Here is a 27486-nt window from a genome sequence, read left to right as displayed (position 1 = left end):
GGATTCTAAAGGCTGATAAGACATTTGGAGGTATTGAGGAATTACTGTTAATAATAAGGAATTTTTAAAGTGTTATAATGTTATTGTGTATTTAAAAAGAGTCCTCATTCTTGGGGCAGTGGTTCTCAAACTTCAGTGTGCTAAATCAGAATTACTGGAGGACTTATTCAAACACAGATTTCTGGGCCCCATCCCACAAATTTTTATTTAGCGGGTCTGGGGTGGGTCTCAAGAATTCTCATTTCTCACAAAATCCCAGGTGAAGCTGAAGCTTCTGGCCCAAAAACTACACTTTAAGAACCACTGCTTTATAGACACATGCTGAAATAATGTGGACGAAATAACACACTGTCTAGGCTCACTTCATCTCTGGTGGGGGGTAATGTGGGGATAAATAAAATAAGACTGTCAACTGATCATTGAAGCCTGATGATGAGCACAGGGAGTTTCATCATCCTGTTATCTCTACGTGTGCCTGTGTTTGAAGTTTCCAAAATTAAAAGTTAAAATGTAAACAAAATATACATTGTTACAAATATGAGTAAAATAGTCAAATGAATAATATCAATATGTATTGTATTAATTTGTTTAAAGCACATTTAAAATCACATATTACATATAATATTAATTTGGAAATACATGTTTTTCTAAGTCTACATTTCTTTAAAAAAATGTATCCAACATTCTACTTGATGTTTCTCATGGCTGTCCTCATTATCACTAGTGGCCATTTTTGAGCCATTTAACAGCTTTCTAGAACACCCCCGTACCTTGGTCTAAGTTGTTCAAGAAACAGAACTTTTCACATCTGCATTTAATGCTATCTCTGGAAATTTTCTCCCAAACCACAGCTATCCATTGCATAATGTTAAGATGATTTGTTGTGTTCACTTGTCTTGAAAGAGAGTGTGGATGACTCCACACACACTCAAAAATAGTTTTATTTATAAGCAACCTTTAAAAGACTTGTTTACATTTCCAACTCTTGCAAGTTCCAACACCCCCAGAAGAGTTAGTAAATCTGTGTTAGATTTCTGTGCTACATTTGTACCAGTTCTTTTAGGCAAACATCACACAACTAGAATTGATTGAAGTCACTTTAGGCTATGGTGCTGGTCCCCAACTGGCATTTTGTGATTCAAAGTAAACTAAATGAGAGAAATCTATGGTATTAGAGACTTCGTGGGTGCTCTGACAAATCCCAAGGTCAGAAACATGGGGAATCTTGATAAAATTTCCCATTTTATCTTTTTTAACACATGGGGAACACTCTTCACTTTGGAAAAACAACAGCCCCCCGTGACTTAAATCAATCAGCAAGGGAGAAATCTGAAGCCCAGCCTGCAGCTGGCCTGAACCCATGCACCAAGAGCTCCTCCCCATTCTCCCATGCTGTTGCTCTAGTTTTTCAGCAGATTCAGAGCTATTCTGGATGTTGTGGGGGTGTCAGCCAGGCACAAGACAGAGTCCTGGCCCACATGGAGATCATATTACTGGAGGAAGATACACAAAACACAACAAATAAATATATCATAAGGTTTTAGAATTATAAAATATTTAAAATACATAACACTCATTCTTCACAGCATTCCTGGGCGTATAGTATATTTTCCTGTTTCCATAGGTGAAGCCAAAAAACTCAGTCTGTGGCTGGGTGCGAAGGCTCACACCTGTAATCCCAGCACCTTGGGAGGTCGAGGCGGGTGGATCACGAGGTCAGGAGATCAAGACCATCCTGACTAACATGGTGAAAACCCATTTCTACTAAAAATACAAAAAAACTAGCCAGGCATGGTGGCGGGTGCCTTTAGTCCCAGCTACTTGGAAGGCTGAGGCAGGAGAATAGTGTGAAGCCGGGAGCTGGAGGTTGCAGTGAGCTGAGATCGTGCCACTGCACTCCAGCCTGGGCAACAGAGCGAGACTCTGTCTCAAAAAAATAAATAAATAAAACTCAGCCTGTGATGTCTAGGCCCAAAGAACTATGAGGGCAGGAGTCACACCTGCCTTGTTCATTTGTATCTGTAGTGTCAAGGATAAAGGCACTTAATACATTTTCATGTTTAAATGAAAACAAAAGCAACTGAAAGATACTTTGACTCATGGAATGATGAAGTATTGATAACATTTCTTTAAAACACTATCATATAGAAACACATAACTTCTCAGAGGTAAAAAATATATATATTTGTATGTGGTTGAAAATGGAAATATTTTATATTGCAAATAATTTGCAAAGAAACATATTGTCCTGTGAGCAATATGTCTGAAATACCTAGCCAAATATTTTAAAGAGTGAAATTGGCCAGGCACGATGGCTCAGGCCTATAATCCCAGCACTTTGGGAGGCCAAGGTGGGCGGATCACGAGATCAAGAGTTCAAGACCATACTGGACGACATGGTGAAATCTCATCTCTACTAAAAATACAAAAAAAAAAAAAAAAATTAGCTGGGCATGGTGGCATCCACCTGTAGTTCCAGCTACTCTGGAGGCCAAGGCAGGAAAATCTCTTGAACCCGGGAGGTGGAGGTTGCAGTGAGCCAAGACTGCACCACTGTACTCCAGCCTGGTGGCAGAGTGAGACTCAGTCTCAAAAAAAAAGAAAAAAAAAAAAGTGAAATTGCTCTGTGGACTGAACATTGAATCTCCCTCACCCTGGGGTAATTGTGAAAAGAAGGATTCAAATATCTGCACAATTTACTAGGGAGTAAGTTTTGGACAACTCTGCTCTAGTCATTGCTCTACTAATAATATTTTTATAGCTCCTATTGCCCTCAGAATAAAGCATAGATGCTAACAAGACTAAAGGTAATTCATTGCCTTTCTCCTGCCTCTCTCTCCAGGTTTATCTTTTGCCTTTTCCAAAAGTTAAACTATGCTTTGCAAGCATCATCTCTTACATGCATGCATGCACCTTTAGGGTTTTCTATATCCAGTTCACTCTTCCTGTAATCCTCTTGTCCTCTCCTCCTCCCTCCCCACTTGTTAGCCTATCCAAATCCAAACCTGACTTATCTTGTAAGCCTAAATTTAGATGCCATTCCCTTCAGACCTGGACCACCCAGTTGAGATCAGGTGGACCATGGACTATTCTGAGAGTGGCCCTTAGAATCCCTTTTCTATTGCATGGTTACTTGCTATGCCTCCCACCATCTGCAAACTCTGTGAGAGCAGGGGCTGAGTCTGTTTTTTTCACTGTAGAGCTAATGACAGTGCCTGGCCCAGACTAGACAAACCATAAATGTTTTTTAAATGAAGGAATAAGGTTATTTAACTTCTGCAAACCTTGGTTCCACCACCCCAAAAGTAAAAGGGTGCTAGTACTACCTACCTTGTAGTGTCGTTGTAATGATTTAAATAATGACATGAGCAGGACACCCATGTGGTGCCTTGTACAGAGTATGAGCCAAATGAATAACTCTTGTGATTTTTATGCCTATTCAGAACTCTCTGTCATTCTTGCCCACTTCTGCTCACTCTAGAGAGCCTCTTGGTTTTTCCTTAAAATGTTCGTGACTATAAAACATCTGTAGGTTGCTCTTCATACTGATAGGTTATTCAACATGGCTGTCAATTTAGTAGTTTCTAGAGAATCCTTCTGATCCTTCTAATACCAGGTAATCCTTTCTATTACCTGGTATTAAAAATAACCATGCGTCCAGAGGCTGAGGCAGGAAAATAACTTGAACCTGAGAGGCAGAGGTTGCAGTGAGCTGAGATCATGCCACTGCACTCAGCCTGGGTGACAACACAAGACTCTGTCTCAAAAATAAATAAATGAATAAATAAATAAATAAATTAAATAACCACGTGTCTTGATTTGTACAAAGTTTTTGTTTTAATCAGATACGGTAAGATAACATACTTGGAGACAATTGCCTTTGAAAAAAGAGTTAATTGCTTTCATTTCCCAAGAGAAGTGGGGATTCCACACCACATTGGGCTACTTGAGGACCTCAAGAGGCAAAAGGAGGAGCAAGGAGAGAAAAGAACAAGCCATAGCCTTTCTCTGGGGTTTAGGTGGGAAAGGCAAGGCAGGGCAGAACAAACAGCTTAGGACTGGCTAGTTGGAATAATTCCCCCAGGCTTTGGGGCATAGTGACTATCCTGGTTGTCTGGAACCTAGTCTTGGATTTATTTAGGGCAGGAGAAAAAAAGGCTTGCTGTGTGAGAGTTAAATAAAGGAGGTATCTTGGGTTTTGAAGTCAGGACTGGTTTGCATATGAAAGATGTATTAGCAGGCCAGTTGTTTACCATCTCTAGGAATTAGCTAGTCCTGGGAGGGGCAGTCCCCCCAGCCAGCAAGGCCTACCTTCTTAAGATGTCAAAACACCATAAAATATGAATAATTTAAAAACACAATTAATATACCATGCCCCGTGGCAAGAGAGAATGGGGTTTTATTATTGATCCTAATTCTATCATTTATGCTATTGTAACTTTTAGTGACATTACTGCTACAGTATAATATTCTGAGCTTTTCAATCTCTTGTCAAAGTTAGCAATTACCTTTGCTGCCCTTCCTGAACCTCCTAATTAAAATAGCCTAATGATACCCTTATTTCTAATAAGAACCCCACATTTGACTATAAACACCTTATGTTCTACCTATTATTTTTGGCCTGTCACAGACACTTTCTTGCCCAAATGAAACATACCTACCTGTGAATATATTTGTCTAACATGTGTTAAGCGTATCATGCTGAAATTGGTGTGAAGGCAACATTTCTTCACTGATGATTCAATGACTCGATGATGCATGGGCTGAAGTTCATTTAGAACTGGGAATGTGCTTAAAGAAATTGGTTGGTTTACTCATTTTCTCCCTTCTTTCCTCCTTCTCTTCCCTACCTCCTCTTCTGCTCCTTGCTTCCCTTTGTCCTTGTTCTGTTAAGATTCCCAGTCAGGCAAATGTCCACTGCAGCTCTGTACCAACCGGAGACCAGTCCCTATCCTATGTGCATGGCGTTCCCAGGAGAAAGCTTAGAGACTGGTCCTTGGAACAGATGGTGAGAGGCGGCTCTGACCAACCTGAGGTGTGTATACTAAGAGTTGTTGAGTTGTGTCTATTGTAGATGACGGAGTATTATTTGTTGACTGTATTTCTTGATGTAGAGCAGATGATAAGTCGGTCTGAGGGCTGGTCATAGTGACTCACACCTGTAAGGCCAGTACTTTGAGAAGCCAATATGGGAGGATCACTTGAAGCCAGGAGTTTGAGACCAGACTGGACAACATAGTGAGACCCCACCTCTACAAAAAAAATAATAAAATAATAAAAATAAAGACAGTCTGAGAATGGACAAATGGACACCAGACTTCGTTTATCCAGTCAGCTTTCCAGAAAGTGTCCTGGGGAGTTCACAGACAAACCTTAAAAATTTCAACCGAACTCCTCATGTTCCTCCCACCTTCCTCCTTTTCTAGGATTGCTGAGCTCAGAAAGGGCCATGATGCTCCCAGTTAACTCAGTCAGGGTCTAGACACCATCCTTAATTTGCATCCCCCGTGCTAAACTCCCAGCTACAATGGGTCTCCAAAATGTGTTACTCTAAATTCTCATACCATCAAAGCAGTTATTTTGTAAAAGGCAAATGATGTATGTTAAAGCATCTTCTACCAGACCATTTACTCTAGGATTTGCTTTCTTCTCCTGAAGGAAGAGAGCTGATGCATTGTAAATAATGAATACACCAGATTGAATGCTCACCTTCAGTGCCACCGACTTGTCCTGCTCCAGGCCAGGCCTGAGAGTGGATGCTCAGATACCAGCCCCAGTGCACCTCTGCTTCCTTGCTTTGGTCTTTAGCTGGCTGATTGAAGAGTCTGGCTCTTTGTTTTTCATTGTTTTGTTAGGATATTGGCCAGAGGCCGAGTGGGACAACAAACGAAGACACTTTTCTTCTTGCCGTGGTCAGAAGAGAACTCAAGTCACGTCCTTTGCGTTCCAACTTATTAGAAAAACTTCAGAAAGAGCTGAAGATCCTGGACCCAATCTCTTCAGGATTTCTTCTCCAATCTCAGCTGAGCCGCCTCTTTTTGAAGCATGAAGTCCCTCTACAGTTACCAACAGTCAAAATCCTTTGTCAGAGATTTTCTAAGAGGGGTTCTCCTGAAATGGTATGGCCATGATGCTATTGGAAGTGTGGGTTCCTTTTGTTTCTTTAACTTGTACCCACCAGGGTAAAAGATTAAGAAGTTAGCAACTTTCTTGCAAATGACTTTTAACACTGACTACTGAGATAAAAAGCTTTTTTAGGCCAAGCACAGTGGCTTACGCCTGTAATCCCAGCACTTTGGGAGGCTGAGGTGGGCAGATCACGAGGTCAGGAGATCGAGACCATCCTGGCTAACAGAGTGAAAACCCATCTCTACTAAAAATATAAAAAAATTAGCCGGGCCTGGTGGTGGGCACCTGTAGTCCCAGCTACTCGGGAGGCTGAGGCAGGAAAATGGCATGAACCTGGGAGGCAGAGGTTGCAGTGAGCTGAGATCGCGCCACTGAACTCCAGCCTGGGGGACAGAGCGAGACCCCGTTTCAAAAAAAAAAAAAAAAAAAGAGCTTATTTATATTCATGTGTAGAAATTTCTAGTTGGAATGGAAAATAGACTTAGGTCTCTTTGCTCTGTTTCATTTCTCTTTAAAGGTCCTCCCTGCCCCAACTCACAGTGTCAGCTTTTAAACAACATCAGGGTAGTTACAGATTCAAGATAATGGGCCCACTCTAGTCTATTCATGAGCTAGCTTAGTTTGCAGGACCCAAGGTAAGAATTGAGATTGAGCAAAGATCTCCTTTGTGTCATCACAACTTCCTAGAGAGTTAGAAGTGGGGAGTATCTTTGAAATTTACCGATTAAGGAACTGAGGCCCAGAGGATGTCCAGGAACTTGTTTAGGAAACCCAGAGAATTAATGGCAGACCCCATGCTAAGACACACGTTTCCCAGTGACAGGGCCAGAGTTCTTTGGGCATTGTATTTTCCAAGCTCATACCTATATCTGAATATAAAGAGTAGTCCAAGTGTCACCAAATTCAGGGAGCCAGAGGAAAATACCCTAAACTAGAAAGAAATAATAGCAATAAGAAAATCATTAGTGAGCATGTATCAATGGCAAAGCAACAGACGGCACAAACCTTAAAAAAGAAGGCCTGGACTTTAGTCTTAATCCCACCATCATTAGCTCTGTGACATGGAGCATACTCTACTTAAGTTCTCCCATACCTCAATGATCTCATCCAGAAAACCGGGCCAAAACCAACCTTGCAAGTTTAGTCTCAGGATTTAGTAATGTGATAAATGCAAACTAATAGAATTAGTTATATATTTATGAGAAGTATTTAGCAATACAGTATTGATTTATTAGTGCAACCTATATGAATATTCAGTTCAACCAGATTTTCTGGCCTGAGACCTAGTTTCTATCAGGGACCCTATCTAGCTTCTCTTTCCCACTGCTCACCCCTCCGCTACCCTGGAGCTCTCTGTCCACCAGAGTCCCTAGGATGGCATCCAGCCTAGCAGTGGAAATGGATGACATTCCTTCAGTCCTTTCCTGTGCAGGAAAAGGGTCTTCAGATTTTTCATTTAGCCTAATACATTTTTGTCTTCAGATTATCTGAATATATCTGCTCAATGTAGCTAAATATATCTGCTGAATACAGCATATATAATAAATGTATAAGATATGTGAGAAGGAACGAGAGAGAGAGTCGGGGCAGGGGTGGGGAGAGAGAGAGAGGCTAGAGGTTAGGTTATGCTATAGTAATAACCCCAAAATCTTTGTGGCTTAAAGTCACAAAAGGTTATTTTTTCTCATTTTTATTTCCATAGAGCCAGCCATAGTTCTCAACACTGTTGTCATTTTAGCTCTGGGACCCAGGATGATGAAACAGCCACTTTAGGATATTTTTGGACAGGACAGCAGAAGGGGAAAAAGAGTCCTGGAGGGTCTCATGTTAGCTCACAGGGTCTCAGTTCTGCTTATAACTCATTGGCCAGAACTAGTCACATGGCCTTATCCAACCACAAGACAACCAGGAAGTACAATTTCACCGTTTGTCCAGAAGGGAAAATAATTAGAATACTTGCTAAAAACACCAATAATTATGATACTATATTTTTAAGTGGTTTTTAAAAAATGTTTAATGTAAAAATTTGCCAAACACATTTTATCTCAACAGGCCTCTTTCCTTACATGTAAATTAAATGAGGATGTTTTATTTTACATGTAATTTTCAGGTGAATTATGAAAAGCTACTCTGGTTTTTAAACAGTGCAGCATCAGATTATCCACAGCAAAACAAAGCAGCTGCAGACCTGAGAAAAACTGAGAGTCATGGCACTCATAGCCAAAGGTACTCTTCTTCCTTTTTCTGAGGGTTTTGTTCCTAGGTGTCTCAGTCTGTGTGGGCTGCTATAAAAAAGTACCATAAACCGGGTGGCTTATAAAGAACATAAATGTATGAATCACAGTTCTGAAGTGAAGACTGAAAAGTCTAAGATCAGGGCACCAGCATGGTTGAGTTCTGGGAGGGCTCTCCCAAGATGCACACTGCTGACTTCTCTCTGTATCCCCACATGGCAGAAACAGAGCAAGCTGGCTTGTGGGCCTCTCCTTACAAAGGTATTGCTATGGTTCGAATGTGTTTTCCCAAAGTTCATGTGTTGGAAGCTTAATCCCTAATGCAACAACAGCCCTGGGAGATGGGACCTAATAAGAGGTGATTAGGTCACAGGGCTCGGCCTTCTTGAATGCATTAATGTCATTATCTCAGGAGTGAGTTAGTTACCAAGAGAGTGGATTTGTTGTAAAAGCGGGTTTATCTCTCACCCTTGCCTCCTCTTGCCCTTCTGCCTTCCACCACAGAATGATGCAGCAAGAAGGCCCTTGCAAGATGCCTGCCACTGACCTTGCACTTCTCACCCCTGTGAACTGAAGAAATAAAATATCTGTTCTTTATAAATGACCCAATCTCAGATATTCTGTTATAGCAGCCCAAAATAGACTAAGACAGGCACTGATCTTACTCATGAGGACTCCACCCTCATGACCAAATCCCACAGGCCCAGCCTTCTGATGTTATCACATTGGCATTAGGGTTTCAAAACAGGAACTTTGAGGGAATTCAGTCAGTCCATGGCACTAGACTCCTAGTGCTGGCAGGGATCTTGAAGGCGTTCACTCAAACACCTCACCCGATGCAGAATCACTTTGCTCTTCACCAGCACTTGGCTTGTGCTCAGAGTTTTCTCTCTCTCTCTTTTTTGTGCGCAGGCCAACATAGAAAGTTATTTGCAGCAATTGCATATGTTTTTTAACATCAAGCATGTGTCTTTTTATGAGGTTGCTGTGTGAAAATGAAAAACCTCATTATGAAATAAGAAATGATTGTGTACGGGTACAGAGCTCATCTATGAAGTGTGATTCCAAAAAGATGTTCAGTCAGTCAGCTCCTGGGTTGCAGGCACTAGCAAAAAAAGGGTTGAGGTTCAGGCATCCGCAGTCACTTCATATAATCTCAAGGGAAAGAAATTACTCAAAATAAAAATAAGATGTGAGGAATATAATCAGAGATGAAATGCAATAAAGTATGATATTCTCATGTTTGCCAAAAAAAGGTGACAAATCGCAGTGGTTAGGAGCATAGCCTCCATTGCAAAAGCCTGGCCTCAACTATTGTCTTTGCCACTCTGGGGCTATGTGACCTTGGCGTTTCACTTAACTTCTCTGTAGTTCCATTCTCCAACTGTAAAATGGGGATGATACACTTCACTTCATTGATTTGTAATAGTAACTGAGTTAATAAATGCAAAATTCCAAAAATCAGTGACTGGCACATAGTAAGTACTATATAAGTGTTTTTATTATTTTTAACTATTCTTCTAGAAGACACTCTTTTCAGCTGCAAATAATGTGGCATGGTGGTTAAGAGCTATGGCATTAGAGTTAAGTGTTTTAGTCTAGGAAGAAGGTAGGGGTTTTTGTTTGTTTATTTGTTTGTTTGTTTGTTTGTTTTGTTTGTTTGAAAACATCCTTGGGCCAACGGTTGGACTTGATTCCTCCTACAGTGTGCCCTGTTTCACTGTGATAACTTCAACACTCATTGAATGTGAGCTGTTTGCCAGGCTTACTTTGCTGGCCACAGTGAATTACAGGATTGACAAAGCCTGATCTCTTCCTTTAGGGCTCATGGTCCAAAGAAAACAATACTGCCATCTAGGCACTCCAGTCAAATACCACTCTGGGAGCAACTGTCTTACTGAAAGCCATAAAGCCCTACAAATTTTTAACCAACAGCAACTATCCTTCACATAATACATACTGTAAATTTTGGCCCTGAGAGATCATAGACCATGCAGTAGAATACATGGCCACTCCCTGGCATATAAGGTCTTAAGAGTCCTAGACAGAAAGCCTTTGCTGATATCTAGATAAGGTTAGATCTCTGTGTTATATAGTCCCACAGTCCTTCCCCTTCATAGCAGTTATGGCATTTTCAGTTATTTATTTGATATTTGAGGTTAGGAATCGTGGCTGTCCTGGCCAACTCTGTGTCTAGCATAGTTCTAACATAGTTTCTGGCATACAGAAGATGCTCAATAATATTTACTGAATGTAATTGGCACTTCCAATTTTCTAAAGAGCTCACATCAATTTACTTTCAGGGATACCTGAATATCTGTTCTATAGTAAAGGCGCATAAAGAAATCATTTTGAGCGCAGCAGAGAAGGTGCTGCTTTATAAAAACCAGACAGTATGTTTGTAGAAATACAAGACTGATGGCCTGTAATAAAGCCAGGCTCTTTGTTAATTAAGGTATGGATCAGGAAAATCCCCTTCTCATGATCTGTCAGGTAGAGACTCTAATAGGGTAGCTCTGTGATGTTTTAAAAGGTTCCAGCATTGCCAGTGGCAGCAGGGGTGGCAAGAGCTCCCATCTCCTAAATTGGACCAGATGAAATAAATATCTGCAACAGGTCTTCTAAGAAACCCTACCAGCTGCAGTAAATGGATTCCATACCACACCTGCCCATCCAGTACTCAGGGTAGTGAGCCAGGGACCAAAGCTTCATGAATTCTTATCCCCAGAAACTGTCCTTGCAAGAAAAGAGGAAGGAAGACTTATGATTCAGATCTGGAACAGAGATATCTGATTGACAGTGTTCGGGTCATGTGCTCTTGCAGCAAAGAGAGGCTGGTAAAGCAAATAGTTGGCATTCTGCTCTGCCACAGTGAGAGGTGGACTGTCTCATGAGCTGGGGAACTCCCTGGACAGGTGAAGGAAGATGCAAAAGTTGGTGACCAAAATAAAGACACATGCCCACTATTCCTTCTCTGTACCAAACTTTTGGAAAACATTATGTATTATTAAGAGGTTCAGAATAGTATAATTTGGAGCCAAAGCTTGTGTGAGAGTCCCAGAGCCAAAAAAAAATAAAAAGGAAATAATATGACCTTTGGACAAAGTTATATACATCTGATATGAATCAATTCCAGGTACTGTACAAGATCCCTGGAAAACAGTAAGGAACAAAACAGACTTGACCTCTTAGAGCAGACTACTAGGGAGGAAGTCAGACTTAAAAAAATAAGGAAATAGAGATGTGACTACAAGTTGAAGGAGACCTATTAAGGAAAAGAACAAAGCACTATGAATAAGTGTATCAATCAGGGGTGTGCAGGAGCCAGACATCAGGGCCGATGATGCACACCTCTTCCCAACTCCTCATTCAGCAATGTCACAGTGGTAGCCTGAAATCAACCATGGTGGGAGTATTTATACCAGGGAAATCAGTAATGCAACAAATTAGGGCTTTATCTTGCAGAGCTGATTGTTAAAGATTTACCAGCATACCACTGAAAGAAACCCGATGTAGATGGGTAGAAGTTGGGCAGTGTCATGGACTGTCCCTCTAGGGAACTTGGTGTTTAACTTGAAACAATGGAAAACAGCAAAAGCTTCACAGAGGAAGCAATAGTCTGCCTGGATCTGGAGGAACAAATACATTTGGCTGTTAGATGAGTAAACATATCAAACCAGTTTCATAAAATCAGTGACTAAAACATCTCACCCTGTTGCTTTTCACCTATTATTTAAAATAATGATAGTCAGTTAGACAGACCATCTTAATAATTATGTACATTTGCATGCCAGACTGTAAGTAATTACTCCCAAACATTTCTGGGTTTTTCAGATATAAGGAGCAGAGTCAAGGTTAATGCAGGAAATTCAACTGGTTCAGGATTTCCTCCCAGGGAACTAGATTCTCTTGGTATGGGGATCTGGTGGAATCTGCTTTGCTTTGCTTGTGGCAGTGAGCAGTTTAGAAATTTCATTTGTCATCAGTAATTATCTGAGTTGAAGAAAAGCAAAATCAAGCAGGTAAACTACTATGATTACTTATTTTTTGTCTCAACCTAGAAAAAAAATACAGTTATAAAGATAGATTAACAATTTTGGCCTTTGGTGTAGTCAGATTGGTTGATGCCTCTTGGAAAAGAGATGGTAGAGCTCACTCAGATGGAGCAGGTACAATTTAAGCTATGAAATATCTGCATGCAGCCTCATGACCAGGTTCCCAAGACTGAGAGGGCCTTCGTGGATGGGCTCACTGGTTCCACAGTGTGTAGCAAAGTTGAGAGATGTAGTAGGAAAGCATGCAGCTGTTTTGAGTGGATCATCTTTTCATAGCCTTCCCCATTTCCCTTCCAATCAGCACTCCACCTCAACACTCCAGCTCACAGCCAGAAGTGAACAGGAGTCTGTTGGAGATTTTGAAGATGGCACTAAGGACAACCAGTGGCAGACTCAACATAGACAATCTCAATCTGAGTTTTCGAAAAGAAGATCGCTCATTCTCTGGCTGCCTTCCTCCACCTAAGGTAACCAAAATTCAATTTCAGATTTGTTCCTCTATAAAGGCTACTTTAGGGCATTGGGTCTATAGTAATAAGGCACAGGACTGATCTGTATTCTGCCTGTGGAATACATTACACAAGTGTTTGTTTTCTTTGCTTGAGAAGTGAAAAACAAGGCAGAAAAGGAATTGTGAAATGTACAGGAATTGTGAAATTGATCCAGGAATTATTTATACTGGGTTGTTTTATGTTAATAATAGAGGATATAACAACACCCAAATAATATTTCATAATGGAAAACAACTATTTTTTCAAGGCCAAATGTTTATTTCTCACACTCTTTCCTGGCTTCCAATGAGAACAGCATGTGGTGTCCCATCCCTGAGGAAAACCAAATTTTAGGGACCAATGTAATTTACTGCCGGTAGAGGTTACCATGCTGTTTTGGAGCATTAATTAATAGTGCAGACGCGCTTCATGGAAGAGAATCCAGAACCATAATAATTCATGGAACTGCTGCAGCCAAGTAAATCCCATCATAAGGCTACTATGGATATAGGTAAAATAATAATTACCACTACTACTGTAACTCTATTAGCAACACCTCATCATCACTACACTTTTACTAAGTGCCAAGCACTGTGCTAAATGTTTTGCTTACATTATCTCATATAACACTTACAAAGTTAATTCTGTACAAAATACTACAAAATCTAGGTAGTCCTTACAATACCCATTTAATAAATTTTTTAAATTGAGTCTCGCCAGGCATGGTGGCTCATGCCTGTAATCCCAGCACTTTAGGAAGCTGAGGTGGATGGATCACAAGGTCAGGAGTTCAAGACCAACCTGGCCAATACGGTGAAACCCCGTCTCTACTAAAAATACAAAAAAAAATTAGCCTGGTGTGGTGGAGCATGCCTGTAATCCCAGCCGCTCGGGAGGCTAAAGCAGGAGAATTGCTTGAACCCGGGAGGCAGAGGTTGCAGTGAGCCGAGATCACGCCACTGCACTCCAGCCTGGGTGACAGAGCGAGACTCTGTCTCAAAAAAAAACAACGGAGTCTCGAAGAGGCCAATTGAATCACCCAAGAGTCATAGCTAACAAGTGGCAGGGCCAGGATTCAAACTCCAGAAGAGTTATGGAAACTGAGAGGCAGAATCGGCACTTCATTAGGTAGAAGATATCTGGATGATTCCATTGAGTTCAATATACAAGAGTTAGAATTCCAGAAGATTAGAAAGAATTGGAAATTATAGGCCAAAAACTTCCTGTTAGAAAGATTGGAAAATGCCTTTCATCTAGGTATACAGAGGTTAGAATTGAGGGAGTCAGAGAATTTAAAAAACGGTGATGTTTACTAAGGAGCAAGGACATGATATGTTGAAAATGAGTTCTTATTCTAGGATAAAAGCATTTTTCTCATAACTTCTGTATTAAACTCAACTGTGCAAAGGCAAAACTGTGTGTGTGTGTGTGTGTGTGTGTGTGTGTGTGTGTGTGTGTTTGAATATTATACATGCAAGCATATTTCATGAGAAAGAGCGATAGAGCATTCTAGGAGAGTCCACACAGCACATGTGGCCTTGTTTGTGAGAAGATCTACAGAAATAGTCTCTTAGTCTAAAAATTCTTAGCCGCAATTTTTTCTTAGATTAGAAACCACATAACCCAATGGTGAAGTTTGAATATTCTCAGATGATACTCATAGAATGAAACATAAACAACTTGAAAATCAAAATATGTTTACTAAAGCTCTTTAAGTCTCAGATTTTCCACTGGCAAATCTGGGTCCCAAATATCTACCTCCTGTGTCTATGTGAGGATTAAATAAAATAAATATGTGGAGGCATTTAGCATACTATCTGATTTATAAGGCCCTCACTGTATATGCTTCCTTTCCTTCTTATAAAAAACAAATCAGTGTTTGGTGAGGGTCTCACTTCAAAACAGCCTTAGAAAGGCGAATCTTCCCACAGTCAAGTGATGGCCACATTGAGGTCTGGTTGTCAGGGCAGACCTTGAATCTTGAATGTTCTTCTCCCCACAGCCATCCCTGAAAGCTTAACTTTATGGTTCAGATCCAAAGAAATGGGGTACATTTTCCTTGAAGCTGGTCTGCCTTTCATGAGCCATCTGGCATCTCTTAAGACATCTGGAACTCACTCAGAGCATAATACAGTTCTGGGAGGCACGTAAAATAGAATTCTGTTTCCCCAGAACATGAGGCGAATTGAGGCCGAAGGGACGTTGGAAACAGAAGCAGCCACTATGATACCTCTACTCCCTTACTCCTTAACATGGGACTTCAGAGTGGACAAGGAAAGGTTATGACTGAGTTAAAAGGTTTCTTTTTTTTGCGGGGGCGGGGGGGTTGTTTTGGCCAGTAGCTCTGAATTTCCTTTGGGTGCAGGAGAGAGAATCACAGACTATGAAAGCTATGCACTTTCTGTCCAGAAAGATTTAAAAAAAATTTTAAAAGCACATCCACACAGCCACCATTTCAGAGGGTTCACAAATCATCTGTAATTTCCAAGATAAATAAATGCAGTTTTAAAGGATATTCTACGGGTCTTGTCACTAAAATCAATGGAATTTGACCATATACAAAGGTCAGTATAGAAGTATATAAAGTATCTGCCATCTTCATTCTATGGACTCACTCATCCTGTTCCTCTAGCATACCTTCAACGCAATGATGGTTTCTGTTAGGACTGCCAAGGCAATGTGGATACACATTCATTTATTTATTAACTTCCCTGACCATTATCCAAGTCAGGTGTAGATTCAATAGGGTTGTAGAACCTAAGATATTCTATGCATGCAGGCTCAGTTTAACCCTTTTACATAATCCATATTCTTCAGCATTTGAACTCATCCTCTTTCTGCTTCACAGCACAAACCCCTCCCAAACTGCTCCCAAACCTGCCTCCCAGGAGGAGCTAGCTAGAACATAGGTTGTTTTAATTACTCTTTGCTTCATTTTCATGTAGCTTCCTCATCATCAGGAGGAAGTCCCCTTACTGACATAGCCTGGGTTTGTGAATGTGAAGTTCATTCTTGTGGCAAGACTCTAGCTAACACATGTGTTTAAGTGGACCAGGACTTTAAGACCTCCTTCTGTAGTTTGTCAGGTTCTATTTTCATATTTAGTGTTTTCTATAACTTTAAGCTCTGCCTTAAAAGTATAAAAAAGATTTTTACTAACTTTGAATCTTTCTCCTCTTCCAATGCAACAGTCACCTTTCTGATCAATATGGCATATTTAATCCATTCTTGCATTTGACATAATACTCACTCATTGTGTTCTGGGCATTGAAGTAGGAACTGAGGACAACAGACTTTTATGGTTTGGGCTCCTGAGTTCTCCAGGAGCTCAGGGGAAAGGCAATGTTTTAAATATGTCATCACAATTCTGTGTGACAGTGTAATGACGGCAGTGACTTTGAACACAGAGAAGGAACACCAATGTGCCCTCACCTGAAAGCTCTCCAGAGGAGATGATGTAAACACTGAATCTTAGAGGACAGGCGAGTTTGGCAAAGAATGAGGGGACAGGGCGGCTGGGCATGGTGGCTCACGCTTGTAATCCCAGCACATTGGGAGGCTAAGGTGGGCGGATCACAAGGTCAAGAGATGGATACCATCCTGGCCAACATGGTGAAACCCTTTCTCTACTAAAAATAAAAAAATTAGCCAGGCATGATGGCACACACTACTCGTGGACATGGTAGTCCCAGCTACTTGGGAGGCTGAGGCAGGAGAATCGCTTGAACCCAGGAGGCAGAGGTTGCAGTGAGCCGAGATCCTGCCACTGCCCTCCAGCCTGGGTGACAGAGGCAAGACTTATTAAAAAAAAAAAAAAAAAAAAAAAAAAAACTTGGAGACAGGGGAAGAGATGGGAAAGTGTGAAAGTGTTCTCGGTAAAAGTCGCAATGTGAAAGCACTGACATGACAGCATGGTTAATTCAGGAAACTGTAAGTCCTGCTCAAGTCACCTTTAGAATGGAAAGTAGGAGCCAGTTTATGAAGGGTCTTTGTAAGGAGCGTGAATTTCATACTGAAGGTCCAAAGGAACCATTGAAGGATATTAAACAAGTGAATGATATGATCAGATTCAAATGAGAAAAAAGAGCATTCCAATCGAATTTGGAGAATGCATTAGAAGCAGGCAAAACTGGGGGCAGAGAGACCTTTTAGAAGGCTGTTTCAATCATCCAGGCAAGAAATTATGAGGGTTTAAGCCAAGGCAGTATCAGGAGGGATGGAGACATCAAGGAGGTAGAAAAGCAAGTCTTGATGACTAATTGGATAGGGGCCCCGACTTGGGAGAAATAAAGAATGACTTCCAAGGTTCTAGCTTTGGCAACCTGATGGACAGTGGTGCCATTCTCTGAGATAGGAAACAGAAAAGGAGTAATTGAGAGGGGTAGAGGAAGGAGTGATGAGTTCAGTTTTGAACATGCTGATCTGGCTAGAGAGGTGAAAACTGAATAGTGATTTAAGACTTTTCAATATGGAGTGGAATTCATAGTAGTTAAGATTACCCAAGGATGTAATGACAAGTGAGAATGGAAGAAGGCTGAGGAGAGCACTCATTGCTAAGGAGTGGTAAACAAAGAGAAGCCAACAAAGGAAATTCAAAACAATCAAAGGAGACATAGGAGTGGTTTAAAAAAAAAAAAAAAGCAAAATACAAAGAGAGTTTGGAGCAGGGTGGCAATGATCAGCCATGTCTCATGCTGCAACGAGATCATCTATAAATAGGATTGAAAAGTATACATTAAATTTAAAACCATGGAGATTCCTAGTAACGTGGTAAACATAGTTTAAGCAGAATGAAGAGGTAAAATGCAAATGGAGCTATCTGTGGGAAAAGAGGGAGCTAAGACAGTGTGCACTGCTCTTTCAAGGAGCATTTTGGGGAAATGAATGTTTATTTCACATGTAATTTTTAATAACATATTTTATTTACTTCTGGTTAAAAACATTTCCTTAATAAACAGAAGAAACTACATAGAAACATTTTCTTACCAAGGGTCCTTATTATGAATATTGATGTTTTAAAGGATTTTAATAATAATCGTGACTAACATGGAATTGCTGTTATTTTCTGGTAGATGTTTCTGTTGTGCCTCTACAACTGGCAGCAGTCCGTTCTTAGCAGCTATCAATCAGTCTGCTTCTAGGAACCCTGATGTACTATTTCTAATATGCTGTTCATTTTAACCTAAAGCAAAACTCAATGTTGCCAGAAGTGATCTGTTTTTAGAATATTCTCTTAATATTGATGTTCAAAAATATATCAATATGTTCTAATCATGAAGATAGTTCAGTTCTTATTTATGGAGTAAAATGGCCTAGCATGACCAATCTCTGACTCTTGAACTTTATTTTTTTGCCCATCTCCACTCATGCATATGCCACTCTTCAGTGAATTCAACTCATGCATTCATGGCCTCTTTCACTCATATATACATTTATTAAATAATTATTGATCCTTTATGTTTCAATACTGTGCTAGTCAATGGTGATAAGAAAATGAATGAAACCCAATTCCAGTCCTGAGTAAGCCACCACCTTGTAGAAATGCTCAACAAATAACAGCTAATTACAGCCCAACCTGAAAAGGGATATGATAGCAGAATGGATAATGTCAAAATAAATGCTGCTTCTAAAAAGCACCGTGCTTTTTCTCACCCATATTTACACATGCTTTTCCTCTGCCTAGAATGCCCCTCAACTCCTTATTCTTCTAGCAAACTCTATTTATTTTTTCATGATTCAAATCAATCTTTTTTTTTCCCTCTTCTAAGCTTCCCTGACATTTCTGCTGTATACATAGGAACATGCCAGTTTCAAATCCAGATTGGTTGTCTTTCCTTTCATACAGACAAATGAGGATGAGCTTTTTGTTGTCATTTTAAAATGTTGGTTTTATGATTATTCAAGTATGGTGAGACCAACAGATCAGGAAATGAGATGATTGCTACTGAAAAGATAGTTTGTTTCTCATGGTTGCTGAAAGGAGAGGGCACCCCACACCCTGCAGGGCCAGGCCACACCTTGCAAGGCCAGAGGAAGCACCGGGTTCTGTCAGGAGGCAGAGAGAATGAGGGGAATGTGGGCACGAGACTTTCTGTGGGTTTTCGGGAAGGAATGGACAGAGCAGAGTAAGCAGGCTTAGGATTGGCTAGCTTGCATAACCAGCAGGCTCTGTACCTGGCCCCAGGGTGGTTAGAGCAGGGAAATAGTGGCTCTGTGAGCACATCAATAAAATAGATGGTTGGGGTATGGGCTTTGGATAAGTTGGTTAGGTGATAAAAGTCACACTTCAGGAAGGGCAGTCTCTCCAGGGTCAGCCAAGCCCACGAAGGCTGAAGTATCAATATAAAAAGATAGGTTTAAAACAGGCACTACACTGAACTTCCTCTAAAAATAGTAACAGTGACTAAAAATACAGGTCAAGTATCTCTTGTCTGAAATATTTGGGACCAGAAGTGTTTTGGATTTTGAATGTTTATTGGATTTGGGATAGTTACGTATATGTAATGAACTATCTTGGGGACAGAACTTCAAATCTAAACATGAAATTTATTTTTGTTTCATATATCACTTATACACATGGCCTGAAGGTAACTTTATACAATAATTGTAATAATTTTGTGCATGAAACGAGGTTTGTGTTAAATACTAATGTGTAGAATTCCGCACTTGTGGTTTCCTGTCAGCACACAAAAAGTTTCAGATTTTGGATTTTTGGATTAGGAATGCTCAACTGTAGTTATGTTTGTAGTAAATAGCTATTTTTAGTAGCTGCTTTTTTATATATATTTATTTACATAGTTATTATTAGAAATGTCCAATTTAGTGTAAATAGTCCACACACTAAACTCGACATTTGTTTTTTCCTTCCTTCTCCCCTTCCTTCCTTGATACCCTGCTATTTCTCTCTCTCTCCCTCCCTTGTTTCCTCTCTTCTTTCTTCTTCCATTTCTCTGTTTTCCTTCTCTCTTCTTTCCTCTACTCTCCCCTCTTCTCTCTTCTTTCCTCTCTCCCTCTGCTTCCTCTCTCCTCCCTCTGTCTTTTCTTTATTTCATCAAATATTAATCAAATGCCTACTAAGAGCCAGGCACTATTCTAAATGCTAACTTTATCATGAAATCCTCACAGAATCCTGGGAAGTAGGAAGTACTAGTCTTGTTTAATAAATGAAGCTGCAGCTATAAAAAGGTTAAGTAACTTCCTAAGATCAGAGAGATCACAGGAAGCAGACCTGTGCTCAAATAAGGTCTGTTTGATTCTATCATTTATATGTTTAACCATTATTCTAAATATACAACAAAAGTTACTACACCCTAAAAGTTTGAAATATTTGAATCTAAGTGTCACTTACCCACCAACCTGAGAACTGAACTAGTTTGTACTAGTTCAGAACAAGATTTAGAACATATTATGAACTTGGGAAACTTCAATGACACCTCATTCATTCATTCAACAAATATTTATCTGAGCATCTGGTTTCTAGACTAAGTTCCATAACTACTTAGCTATGTGACATTAAGGAAATACTTAATCTCTCCAAGTCTTTATTTCCTCATATATAAAATGTAGATAGTAATATTAACCCCACTAATACAACAAGCTTGTTTTGCAAATCAAAATGGATGAAACAAAAACATTTAGCAATTCACCTATATAATGAAGTATGTATAATACAGAGGCATTGACTACCCATTCCATGGCTGATAAAAATGTAAGATCAGTATTTCAAACCCCAGTGGCTTCTGAGTAATGAAGTATGCCTCTGTGTCAACTGTATAAAAACTTGCTGGTAAGCATTCAGTTGCACATTCTTGTCCTAAATCATATCCTGAATGATACCTCAATGGTAGAATATACTGCTGGGTATTAATTCTTTGTCAAAAAAATATAGCTTCTAATTATGAGAAAAATATTAATCGTATCCTATTGAAACATTTTGTATTCTAGTGAAATCTTTTTTTTTTTTCAAACTTGTAGGTCAGGGCTATATGTGGGAAGCATGGATTGTATCTGACCCTGAGCCTGCTGGAAACATTGCTTAACCATCAAGATTTGGGTTACCAAAATGAAATAAAGTAAGTCAACTTTTGCTAAGAACTGAATATTTGTATCCACCACCCCTTCCCCAAATGATATGGTGAAGCCTTAACTTCAAATATGATGGTTTTTGGAGACTGGCTTTGGGAGGTGATTAGGTTTAGATGAAGTCATACAGGTAAAACCCCTATGATGAAATTATTGTCTTTGTAACAAGAGGAACAGACATGAGAGTTTCCTGTCTCTTCCATGTGAAGATACAAAAAGTAGCCATCTATAAGTCAGGAAGAGGGTCCTCACCAAAAACTTAACCTGCCAGCACCTTGATCTTGGATTTTCTAGACTCCTACCTAGGGAATGACATTTTGTGAGAGCAGCCCGAATTTTTTATTCACTCTGTCTTCTGTTAGGATACCAAACACTGGATCTGTCTTTAGAGTAGGAGTTCTGTGTGTGAAGCGATCGATTTCATCACTTGATAGAGTTAAGAAGGTATGCTTTTTTTGTGACCAGAGGGTCTTCTTCGCTGTAGAAAAACAAAGCAGGAAACTTCCACCTACAACCATTACAGACTATCAGGGACTAGATTTACCATTCCACCTTTAACAACTAAAAATATATGACAAAAATATAGGACAAAATATGTGAAGCAGTGATTCTCAGACATCGAATGGCAAACAGCACAGAACAGTGACTCCTGGAAGAAGAAAAACAAAGCAAGTGAGCCTAGCTCATTGCATAGGAATGGGGAATTCAAGCAGAGCCCAGCATTCTCCCTGAGTTAAAGCGACAGAGTTTCGAGTTCAGGAAGGCCAAAAAGACTAAAATGCACAGTACAGAGGAGCAGAGAAGTGAGAAATCCCCAGGGAGCCCTCTCTGGAGATTTCTAAGAGTTACCCTTAAATCTTCATGTGAGTGCTGGCTAATGTATCCATTTGAGGCAACTACCCAAGGCCAGGGAAAGTAACACCAAAAGAAAGATGTAGAAACATCATTAGATCTCATATAGGATTGGGAATACTTCATGTTTCCACCAGCTAGTGAAGAAGATCTTGTACCACATATGGCATTGAGTAGAAACCTTAAAAAAGTACAGCATTGTAATGATGGTGCCAAATTACCCCAGACAAACTCAACAAATCTTAAAAGTCTAACAAAGCTTGAAAATGATCAAAATGTTTTTGAGCAACTTAATTATATCTAAGAACAAAGTCCCCCAACTTCAAAGGAACAGAAAATTTTGATCAACAATGCAAAAATCACAGTTTCTAAAATGTATGCAAAATTTGCTGAGCACAAAAAGAAGCAGGAAAATTAGGACGTATTATTCAGAGAAAAACCGGTTAATACAAGCAGATTCCTAAACAACACGGATAATACAATTAGTAAACAAGCATGTTAAAAGAGCACTTATAAATACACTTCACCTGTTCAAGAAGGCATAGGAAGACGTGAACATAATGAAAGGTATGGAAGATTTAAAAAGATCCAAATACAACTTCTGGAGATTAAAAAAAAACACACTGTCTTCTCCACTACAACATGTAACCCCAGTGTAATAATGTGAAAAACCCTAAACAATTCACAACAGAGACATTCTACACAATGCCTAGCCGGTGCTCCACAAAATTGTGAAGACCATTGAAAATGAGGAAAATCTGAGAAACTGTCCCAGCCAACAAGAACATAAGAGGACATGAAGACTAAATGTTATGGGATAGCCTGGAGGGAATCTGGAACAGAAAAGGAATATTAGGTAAAAACTAAGGATATTGGAATTATGGACTTTAGTTAATCATAATGTATGAATATTGGTCCATTAATCATAGCAATAGTATCATATGAATGTAAGATATTGACCAAAAGGGAAACCAAGTATGAAGCATGTGAAAATTCTCCGTACTACCTTGAATTTTTTCTGTAAAATCTAAGACTACTTTAAAAAAATAAGGTTTATTTTAAAAATACAATACCTGAAAGAAAAATGTTTGTTATGGAAGCAATGGAAGATAATACACACAATAACAAATAAGTGAGTTTGACGACACAGATATAGACACTATGTAAAATAAAACTCAGTGTGAAAAAATGAAGGAAAAACTAACAGAGCATCATTGGGTCTTGTGACACCAGCAACCTAATACATGGGAAACTGGAGTCTCAGAAAAGGAAGAGAGGGATGAAGGGAAGAAAAGTATGTTGAACAAATAATAGCTGCAATTTTTTCAAATTTGGGGTAAACTATAAAGACATGGACCCAAGGAGCTCAATGAACTTCAGACACAAGAAATTTGAAATAAACCATGCAAAAGTTCATTGTGATCAAATTGTTTAACCCAGTGGTAAAGAAAAAACCTTAAAAGCACACAGAGAAAAAGACAAATTATAGTAGGCTTCCCTTTTCTGTGGTTTCACTTTCTATGACTTCAGTTACCAATGGTCTGAAAATATTAAATGGAAAATTCCAGAAATAAGCAAGTTATAAATTTTAAGTTGTGCACCATTCTGAGCAGCATGGAGAAATCTTATTCTATCCTGCTTGGTTCTGCCTGGGACATGATCATACCTTCATCCAACATATCCATGCTGTATATGTTACCCCTGTGTTTGTCACTTAGTAGCTGTCTTGGTTATCAGATTGACTGTCATGGTATCACAGTGCTTGTGTTCAAGTAATTCTTATTGTGCTTATTAATGGCCTCAAAGCAAAAAAGTAGTAATGCTGGCAACTTGCATATGCCAAAGATAAACTGTAAAGTAATTTCTTATGTAAAAAGGTGAAAGCTCGCAACTTAATGAGGAAAATAAATGTATGCTGAGGTTGCTAAGATCTACGAAAAGAACAAATCTTCTGTTCGCACAACTGTGAAGAAGGAAAAAGAAATTTGTGCATAGGACATATATAGGGTTCAGTACTAGCTGTGGTTTCAGGTATCCACGATGGGTCTTGGAATATACACTGTGTAGATAAGGGGAAACTACTACAATTTCCTTCTCAAATTTTTGGTAGAATTCACCAGTGAACCCAACTGGGCCTGGAACTTGCTGTTTTGAAAGATTATTAATTATTGATTTAATTTATTTAATTAGCAAATCAACTTATATCCAGAATCTGGTTCCCTGTCACCCCCTCTATTGTTACTTAACAACACCCATCCACACTACCATTATCTTTCTCCTGGATTTCTGTAATAGCCTCCTAACTGAACTCTATTTCTACTCTTATACCTAATTTATCCTCACTCCTACAGCTATTATAATCTATTAATAAACCTAAAAGGGTTCACATCATTACTCTTCTCAAAACACTGCAAGAGTATGTTATTACATGTAGAAGGCAAAAAAAAAAAAAAAAAAAAATCAAAGTCCTCTACACGAGCTGCTCCCCCATCACTTCTCTGGCTCCATCTAAAATTTCCTTTCCCTAATCTGTTCCAGTTACACCATGCCTCTTTTCTTCCTCAAACACACCATGCAGACTTCAGCTTAGCACCTATCCTTTGAATGTTCCCTCTACCTTGAAAGCTCTTCCCACAGATACCCTTATGCTAACTCCCTCACCTTCTTCAAGTTTTTGCTCAAATATCTCCTTGTCAATGAGACCTACACTAACCACCCTATTTAAAGCTGTGGTCCCCATCCTTTGTTCCCCTTAAGCTAGTCTTCTTGTGTTTTCTTTTATACACTTATCAACCTCTAATGAATTAGGTAATTTGCTGATTTATCATCTGTTTAGTTATTATCTGTATCTCCCTGACAGACAGTAGATGATAGTGCCACGGGGAAGAAAGGGTCTTTGTTTTATTCATTGATGTATCCAAAGTGTCTAGAGCAGTGCCTGGTACATAGTAGGTTCTCAATAAATATTTATTGACTTGAACTGAATTGGGGGTTGGGGATACATTGACTTGAATTGAATTAGAGGGGTGATCCCTCAAAATATTCTCAGGGATGCAGATACATAAATTCTTCTCAGTCCCTATCTCATGAGCAACTTGAAGAAGGCCTTCCTTACCCAAGTCATCAAAATCAGGTCCCTTGGGCTGTACTCTATCATGGCACCCAGTCATTTTATTTGCTAACACTTATCACTATTTGTAATTATGTGTGTATTTGCGTTATTTGTTAGTTTAAAGTCTACATAGTGATCTCCATGCTAGCAAGGGGCATGACTATTTTCCTCACACTATATTTCCAACATCTAGCCTAGTACTTGGCTGTATTAGTCTGTTCTCACAGTGCTATAAGGAACTACATGAGACTGAGTAATTTCTGAAGAAAAGAAGTTTAACTGACTCATAGTTCTGTAGGCTGTACAGTAAGAATGGATGGGAGGCCTCAGGAAACTTACAATCACAGTGAAAGGCAAAGGGGAAGCAAACACGTCTTACCATGGCAAATCAGGAGAGAGAGAAAGAGAGACAGCAAGGGGGGAAGTGCCACAGTTTTTTTGTTTTGTTTTGTTTTGATTTTTTAATTATACTTTAAGTTCTAGGGTACATGTGCAGTTTTAAACCATCAAACCTCATGAGAACTCACTCACCATCATGAGAACAGCATGGGGGAAATCCGCCCTCATGACCCAATCACCTCCCACTAGGCCCTTCCTTCAGTACATGGAGATTACAATTTGACATGAGATTTGGGTGGGGACACAGAGTCAAGCAATATCATTCTGCCCCCAGGTCCTCCCAAGTCTCATGTTCTTTTTACATTTCAAAACCAATCATGCCTTCCCAACAGTCTCCTAAAGTCTTAACTCATTCCAGCATTAATGCAAAAGTCCAAGTCCAAAGTCTCATCTGAGACAAGGCAAATCTCTTCTACCTATGAGCCTGTAAAATCAAAAACAAGTCAGTTGCTTCCAAGATACAGTGGGGGTACAGGCATTGGGTAAATGCTCCCATTCCAAAAGGAAGAAATGGGCCGAAACAAAGGAGCTACGGTACCCATGCAAGTCCAAAACCCAGCAGGGCAGTTATTAAATCTTAAAGCTCCAAAATAATTTCTTTTGACTCTATGTCTCACATCCAGAGCACACTGATGCAAGGGGTGGGTTCCTAAGGGTTTGGGCAGCTCTGCCCCTGTGGTTCTTCAGGGTACAACTCCTTTGGCTGCTTTCACAAGCTTGCATTGAATGCCTGTGGCTTTTCCAGGTACATGGTTGAAAGCTGTCACTGGATTTACCATGCTGGGGTCTGGAGGACTGTACACCCTCTTTTTACAACTCCACTAGGCAGTCCCCTAGTGGGGACTCTGTACAGGAGCTCCAATCCCACATTTCCCCACTGCACTGCCCTAGTGGAGGTTCTCCATTAGGGCTCCACCCCTTCAGCAGACTTCTGCCTGAACATCCAGGCATTTCCATACATCCTCTGAAATCTAGGCAAAGGCTCCCAAACTCTTGCCTTCTGCACATCCACAGGCCCAACACTCCATGGAAGCTACAACGTCTTGGGGCTTGCACCCTCTGAAACCATGGCTTGTGCTGTGCCTTGGTCCCTTTCAGCCACAGCTGGAGCTGGAGCAACTGGGATGCAGGGCACCACGTCCTGAGGCTACACAGAGCAGTGGGGCCCTGGACCCAGTCCATGAAACTATTTTTCCCTCCCAGGCCTCCAGGCCTGTGATGGGAGGGGCTGCCAAGATCTCTGAAATGACCTGGAGACATTTTTCCCATTGTCCTGGCTATTAATATATAGCTCCTCATCACTTATGCAAATTTCTGCAGCCAGCTTGACTTTCTCCCCAGAAAATGTGCTTTTCCTTTCTACCTCATAGTCAGGCTACAAATTTTCCAAACTTTTTTTCTCTACTTCCGTTTTAAACATAAATTGCAATTTTAGACCATCTCTTTGTAAATGCTTATGACTGTACATTTTTAGACACAACCAGGTCACATCTTAAATGCTTTGCTGCTTAGAAATTTCTTCTGCCAGATACCCTAAATCACTTCTCTCAAGTTCAAAGTTCCACAGATCTCTAAGGCAGGGTCAAAATATTGCCAGTCTTTTTGCTAAAGCATAGAAAGAGGGACCTTTACTCCATTTCCCAAAAAGTTCCTCATTCTCATTTGAGACCACCTCAGCCTGGACGTCATTGTCCATATCACTGTCAGCATTTTGATCAAAACCATTCAACAAGTCTCTAGGAAATTTCAAATTTTTTTCCCACATCTTCCTGTCTTCTTCTGAGCCCTCCAAAATGTTTCAACCTTTGCCCATTACCCAGTTTGGAAGTCACTTCCACATTTTCATGTATCTTTATAGTAGTGCCCCACTCTCCTGGTACCAATTTTCTCTGTCAGTCTGTTTTTACATTGCTGTAAGGAACTACCTGAGACTGGGTAATTTATGAAGAAAAGAGGTTTAATTGACTTAAAGATTTACAGGCTTAACAGGAAGGATGGCTGAGAGGCCATAGGAAACTTAACGATCAAGGCAAAAGGCAAAGGGAAAGCAAGTATACCGTACCACGGCAAAGCAGGAGAGAGAGAGAGACAGTGAAGGGGGATGTGCCACACTTTTAAACTATCAGATCTTG

General features: G+C 40.0%; 1 protein-coding gene across 1 annotated transcript in view; it reads left to right on the top strand.

The window, feature by feature from the left end:
* The window catches only part of LOC105534930 (chromosome unknown open reading frame, human C1orf87), a 93592-nt gene that overhangs the window by 38652 nt on the left and 27454 nt on the right, over nucleotides 1–27486 (top strand). The window contains exons 3-7 of the mRNA XM_011973871.1: nucleotides 4895–5035; nucleotides 5856–6119; nucleotides 8240–8355; nucleotides 12720–12885; nucleotides 20884–20981. Of these exons, the coding sequence (XP_011829261.1) occupies nucleotides 4895–5035; nucleotides 5856–6119; nucleotides 8240–8355; nucleotides 12720–12885; nucleotides 20884–20981 (785 nt within the window). The remainder of the gene's footprint in view (nucleotides 1–4894; nucleotides 5036–5855; nucleotides 6120–8239; nucleotides 8356–12719; nucleotides 12886–20883; nucleotides 20982–27486) is intronic.

The sequence above is a fragment of the Mandrillus leucophaeus genome, unplaced genomic scaffold (genome assembly GCF_000951045.1).
Source record: "Mandrillus leucophaeus isolate KB7577 unplaced genomic scaffold, Mleu.le_1.0 Scaffold14, whole genome shotgun sequence".
In the NCBI taxonomy this organism is placed as follows: domain Eukaryota; kingdom Metazoa; phylum Chordata; class Mammalia; order Primates; family Cercopithecidae; genus Mandrillus; species Mandrillus leucophaeus.
The sequence above is the reverse complement of the archived record's forward strand: the minus strand, read 5'-3'. Positions and strand labels throughout refer to the sequence as shown.